Below are 6,656 nucleotides of genomic sequence, written 5' to 3' on the forward strand. Positions count from 1 at the left end.
TGCAATGAGAGATGAGCAGATTTTGGGATGATAATGAATAAACTTTTTTCTATATAGCTATTTATAATCCACCTTGAAAAGATTGTATATAGAATTAAATTTTAGTTGAATTTATTTTTTTCCCTATTTTAGCACATGTAAAATAATATAAAAAATTGACTTCTCAAACAAATAAGTTATAAAAATTTATAATATTTATTTATTTAAAAAATATATTTATTTTTAATCTATTTAAAAATTTTGAAAAATGATATCTTGGGTTGACCACAGATACCTAGATGTTAAGGCTTCCCAATCGTAGTTGTTAAGCCACCAATTGATCACCTAAAAGTTTAGGCTCCTGGAATGATCAAAACTTGATACAATGCAATGCTAGGCTAAACGGTAGTCAAGCATTGTCATAAGAGTTAGGTTAAACATGAAACTAAATATCAACATAAGCATAATTATGGGAATTAATCCCTTTATTATCATGCAGGATGGTCCTTGAATCAATGAATTCTATATTCTTTGTGGCACTCGAAACTATCTGAAAGGGACAAAAGAAAATAACAACTATGGAAACTATTTATATCACTGAAAAATAATTCAAGTTCTAATCCTACACCTTTGAGAATCTACTCGGTATCTTCAAGAAATGGATAATCGGTATAACCAACAATAGGATCGGGTGTATAGAATGTTTCTCTGTTGTACTTGTTGAGAGGAGCATTGAGCGCAAATCTCTTTGGAAGATCTGGGTTGGCCAAGAACCAACGCCCATACACAACAAGATCTGCGCGATTCTCTGCCACAGCGTTGTTCCCATCTTCTCTGTCATACCCCCCAGCAACAAGGAATGTACCATTGAAAGCTTTTCTCATGGGCAAAAGACTATGGGCACATTCACTTTTTTCTCCGAGTGTTTTCATCCTTGGCTCAACCATGTGGCAGTAGAGAAGCCCATATTTATTCAAGGATTCAGCCATGTAAAGGCCTAGAGCTCTTGGATTCGAGTCACCTGCTTCTGCATAAGTAGCAAATGGAGAAAGCCTTATTCCAACTTTGTCTGCCCCTATCTCATCAACAACAGCTTCAACTACTTCCAAAGGAAACCGGCATCTGTTCTCTAGGGATCCACCATATTTGTCAGTTCGATCATTGACCTGGTCTTTCATGAACTGGTCAAGTAGGTAGCCATGAGCCCCATGGATCTCAACTCCATCAAAACCTACATATTGAACAAGTAATGTTATTGCATCAAAGAAACTGAAGTGACTTCATTCACAAAACCATAAGACTAAAATCCAATAATTCAATGGTGGGAATGGCTGCCATTTTCTTAGCCGAGCATTCATGACCTTCAAATGCTATGACTTGGCTGATCAAATGTTGTTCACCATCACCAAAATTTATTTTAATTGAAAATATCACATACCAGCTTCAATAGCGTTCCTTGCAGCAAGTCTAAAATCCTTTACAACTTGAGGGATTTCATCTGTTGTTAGCCGCCGGGGAGGTGAGAACTGGTCAACATCAATGCCATTGGCTCCGATTTGGGGTGTCAATGGCTTGTCTGTACAAGAGATTGGAGCTTGCCCGTTTGGCTGGAAACCTGAAAAAGTTAATAGGATGGATAAATCAGAGGAGCTATAACCAAACAGAAAATAAACCTTATTTCAATTCACGAACTCTTCAATATTCATTTGCATGCTGTAAGCTAAGGAATGCCTTTCAAATCTACGGCAAATGGTAAGTAAAAAACATACCCGTGTTTGAAACCCTCCCCACATGCCAAATCTGACAAAAAAAGATACCGCCTTTAGCATGTACATCATCTACAATAGGTTTCCATGCTTCAACTTGTTCTTTTGTCCATATGCCCGGTGTATGTGGATACCTAAAAATATGGAAAATTCCAAAAAAAGAAAACAAAATAACGAAATTGAAAGGGCCAACATCGGTATCAAAACACTAGAAAGTATGTGCTTGAGCACATTTTGTTTATATTCATTTAGAAAATGAATGGAACTTCAGAAAATGACTTCTTCTACAAGTACCCTTGAGCAGTGTCGGAAACTCCCGTTGCTTCAGCTATGAGAAGACCCCCTTTGCTGGTTCTTTGAGAGTAATATAAGATAGCAGGTGGTTGGGGAACATTGTTCCAAGATCTCTGCCTGGTTAATGGTGCTAGAACAACCCTGAAAAATATGGAGCAAAAGGAAATTTAGCTATTTGAGCACTTTCGGCCAAAGAAAACAGTGAATGAACTACTAAAGCTTAACCAGCAGGAAGCTTAAGACTGAACAGATTGATTCATTAGATCACTTTAATTTCGCTGGCTGGATTTCTCAGAAACTGAAAACCCAAATAAAGCATTATTGAATCTCCAAATTTAGAAGCCATGGATTCAATAGTTCAAACCAAATCCCAGAATCACAATTTCTTTTTCTCCTTAAAACCAGGCACAGAACATCAATCATACATACCCTATGTCCACTTCTCAAAACACAAAATTAAAATCAGAAATCCAACATTTGCATTTAATCATTTTTAGAAACAACTATGAAAAAAAGTTAAAGTGAAAATAATTTAAAGATATTATATGAAAACATCCTTGACTCCCATGTGGGTGTCATTTATCCTGCAGCTCATTTCGGCCGGATGTCATTTTTCTAGGAGGCCACGTGTCTTTTTAGGATTGGTCACTATGGAATCACTATAGTGGAGCCGATGAACCAATCAGAAATTGACAACTGTAAAGTGGGAATCTTGAGGCTGTTAGAGGGGAGCGTTGTTTTGGCTGGAGAAGGGGTGCTTTTTGCAGGGGGTAAGGAGGCTGGCAGAGAGGTGGGGGGGAGGTTTTTTTTTTCCTGGCGGTTAGAGGATATTTGTAGGAGGGAGGCAGGTGCTGTGAGGATTTTTTTTTAGGGAGAGAGCTTCCATTGCCAGGGGGTTAGAGATTGAGAGGGGAGGTTCGGCTGAGAAGAATAGAGAGAGTTAGAGGACTTGAGCTGCCGTGAGGTGGGTGACTCCATTGCCAGAAGAGGGAGACTCAGGTATGATTTCCATAGCTATATTTATTTTTCCATGTTCATGCCCTTTTCATGGGGATATCTGAATATCAAATGAGATTCTATCTGGATGTTTGAATGTGTTTACCGGGTATTTTCGTCGGTTTTTGGGATCTTGAGCTTGCTTATACTCACCCTTTTGCTTGATTTCTATCCCGTTTCAATGTCCCCTGTTTTGAGATCTCTCGTGAGATTCCCACCTTTGTTTTCGTTTTAAAACTCGTTTTGAATTTTTTCTTGAACTGATTCTACATCCGAGCTCATTGAGGGGCATGGGAAATGAGGCTTGTATGAACTCATTTGGTTCCCATCTGCTGTACTCTGTTCTGGCTATATTCCTTTGTTCTTGGGACCCATCTGTATCATGCATCAGATCTTCCACTTTCGCCTGAAGAGGAAGGGTATTATGAGATATAAGTTCTCAGTTTCTGGGCATGAAAAGTTGCAGTTGGTTATCTCGTTGGGCCCAGCCATTTTGACTGAAATAATCTTTTGAGAATGTAAATGAAGAGGATGTTTCTTCGTCATTCTTTCTTTGGTTGTCTTGATGGTGCTTGATCATGTTGGTTTGGTCTCTGTGCCTTCCTATACCGAGATGGGTCAGTTTTCAAGAGGAGAAGGGTATAAAAATGGGATTAATCATGAATGAGGGTGGTGTGGTATGTGCTGGTGCTCGTGGTTTTGGACCTAATGATAATAGACGTGGCTAGGGAGGTGGCAGGTGCTTCCCACTACAATATGCAGTTTCAAATCTCCAGTTTGGGATTCATCTCAATGTTTGGAGGACCAAGAGTGTTGATCCCAAGGAAATCTCCACAGCCTCAATGAAAGACACCTCAAGTTTTCATGCAGCCTTTATCAGGTTCAGATTTTGAGCGGACATAATTTCCTGCAATGGATCAGCATGGCAGTCCATTCTGGTTATCTCCACGTATGGCATGGCTAGGCTATTTTCCCCAATTCCTCTATTCCAGTCCCAGTTTCAAGAAATGAAATATGTTCCATCATCAAGGAAGCTTTCATGACCAGAGGAACTCGAGCGCAATGACAAGTACCACCATATCCAGCATTTGTATCGTGTACACTCATCAAACCCATCCCATATTATCATCTTTTCTCTCTCCTCATATCACTAACCCATTACCTGCATCCTTTTCCATCATTCAAACCCATTTCCTTTTCTATCATATCCGCCACCAGTAACCCATTTCCCCACCATATCTACTCATCCCTTTTTCCTTCTGAACCTGCTAAACCCATCAGCCTCACCACCCTTCACGCTCCCTATATTCACCGTCGACGGCCCATTCCATTCTCATACCCATAATTTCTCCCTCATCAATTTTCCGTTCATCTCATAAGAGGATATTGCTTCCCTATCTCTCATGGCTCTCTCTTTTCCACGTAATTAAGTGTAATTAACCTACCTTTCTCATGTCTACGATATATTATGAAGCATTAATTAAAAATAAATTACGTTAATTCATGGAAAAATATAATGTAATGAACTCACTAAGATATAGTCACACCTATTAGATTAAAATTGTAATTAACTAACATATATTACCATAGGGGCATCAAAATTAATTATGGTTGTATGACAAAATGTTCGAATAAGTACGATATACCATGGTGAGTGAAATAAATTAATGAATCTGAATTTATTTAAAATTTCCATAAGTAGAATATCATAACTTATCTCATTTTACGTAATTAAGTGTAATTAACCTACCTTTCTCATGTCTAGGATATATTATGAAGCATTAATTAAAAATAAATTACATTAATTCATGGAAAAATATAGTGTAATGAACTCACTAAGATATAGTCAGACCTATTAGATTAAAATTGTAATTAACTAACATATACTACCATAGGGGCATTAAAATTAATTATGGTTGTATGACAAATTGTTCGAATAAGTACGATATACCATGGTGAGTGACATAAATTAATGAATCTGAATTTATTTAAAATTTCCATAAGTAGAATATCATAACATATCTCATTTTACGTAATTAAGTCTACTTAACTAACCTTTCTCATATATAGGATATATTAGGAAGCATGATTTAAAAAAAAATCCCGTTAATTGATGAAAAAATATAGTAAGTAGGAAACGGTATCAAAACATAGTTACAATAAATAGGCTAAACAATAGTAACAAATGTCAATATTATCAATTAAGTCCATATCTCCCCTTTATATTTTGTTAAGTTATACACATATCCATTTGAAATGGGTGTAAAAAATATCCACATTAGGCTAACTTTCCCAATTGATATAAATGTTATATTTAATGGCACCTAAAAAACTGATGCAAATATCCAAACTATCAACCACTAAGTGTACCATTGTGGTGGTAGGTTTTCAATATGTGGCAGCCTATTAAAAAATGTAATAACTCCATCAACCAACCACATACATATCTTAGTATATATTTGGGGGAGTTTTAGTATTGTAAGAAGCTTGGAGACTGAACGAGGTCTGCTATTTGTTGGAGAACAGGTCACAAAAAACATCCAGAAGACAAATCTTCAGGTCAAGCTGCATCACACTTGGACCTTCCATTTTAACGGTATGATCTTTAACTCAATAAAGAATAGGTAAACAAATCCATAATACATTTTTTAAGCTGAATGCCTTCATCTTTGAAATGGATGGGGGAATATTTCCAAAACCTAATAGTGATTTTTAAATGGTATGTATTGATGTTAAAGAGTTTGGATTTTGATTGTCTAAAGCACATTGTTAGTAATATGCATCAATGATCTGTTGAACAGTTGAGATTAATTTAGTTAATATAAGTGAGTCATGTTGGCTGTAAAAATCACAACATCATCAAAATTATAGGGTAATACATATTCAAATGACTTAAAAAGAGAGAATCAACCTTAAGAAATGTGTATTATTGACTCCCAATATGGGGTAAGTTTGGAATAAGTTTGGCGGTGTACCCAAAAGCTTCCGTGCTTTTAGATAGAATTATATAAAAGTGATTTTCCATGTTTTTAAAGAAAGTGGATGAGAGGTATTAATTATTATGACTGGCAAACTCCTTGAAGATGGCAACTAAGATTAATGTTGGAAATTTTGTTAACATAGTATGCCTAAATAGGGCAACATTATAACGTTCTGATAAGGAATTAAGGCCTTAATGAAATGAACAACAAAAAGAAACAATTAGCTAATATGTTAACATATTAAAACAGTGAACATGAACCGGTCGACCGGTTAAATAAGACCGGTCGATAGATTTTCTCAACCGGTAGACACTGCCAAATTTTGTGAACAGCACCAAAATGCATCCGGTGAATTTGTAGGTCAACCACATTATAATAACTTAGAGCAAAGGAAGAGAGTAGATTCGGGTTACGAGGAAACAAACAATTGTACCGATTGTTTTTTTATGCTCATCAAGACCAACAACACCATCCGCTACCACAAAAAAGTTGGACAATCTGAAATATTGTTATTGCACAAGGACCTCCAAAAGCACTACAACCTTAGCCTCAACAGCAGAACCATGTCTACGAAGTTGAACTTAACTATTACTTCACTTGGTTGTCTAAGGACAATTTAAATTATGGTGCGTTTCTGTAT

The 6,656-nt window shown here is 36.6% G+C and overlaps 1 protein-coding gene across 1 annotated transcript; it reads right to left on the reverse strand.

The window, feature by feature from the left end:
• Positions 1-437: 437 nt before the first annotated feature.
• Positions 438-4,366, reverse strand: LOC100255087 (12-oxophytodienoate reductase 2-like). Its single transcript, XM_059734586.1, has 5 exons — positions 4,323-4,366; positions 2,040-2,180; positions 1,749-1,879; positions 1,418-1,594; positions 438-1,210 (listed from the first exon to the last, which is right to left on the reverse strand). Exons 1-5 carry the CDS (start codon positions 4,364-4,366, stop codon positions 618-620), a joined length of 1,086 nt encoding a protein of 361 aa, XP_059590569.1. The 3' UTR covers positions 438-617.
• Between the last annotated feature and the right edge of the window lie 2,290 nt (positions 4,367-6,656).

Source organism: Vitis vinifera, chromosome 18 (genome assembly GCF_030704535.1).
Source record: "Vitis vinifera cultivar Pinot Noir 40024 chromosome 18, ASM3070453v1".
In the NCBI taxonomy this organism is placed as follows: domain Eukaryota; kingdom Viridiplantae; phylum Streptophyta; class Magnoliopsida; order Vitales; family Vitaceae; genus Vitis; species Vitis vinifera.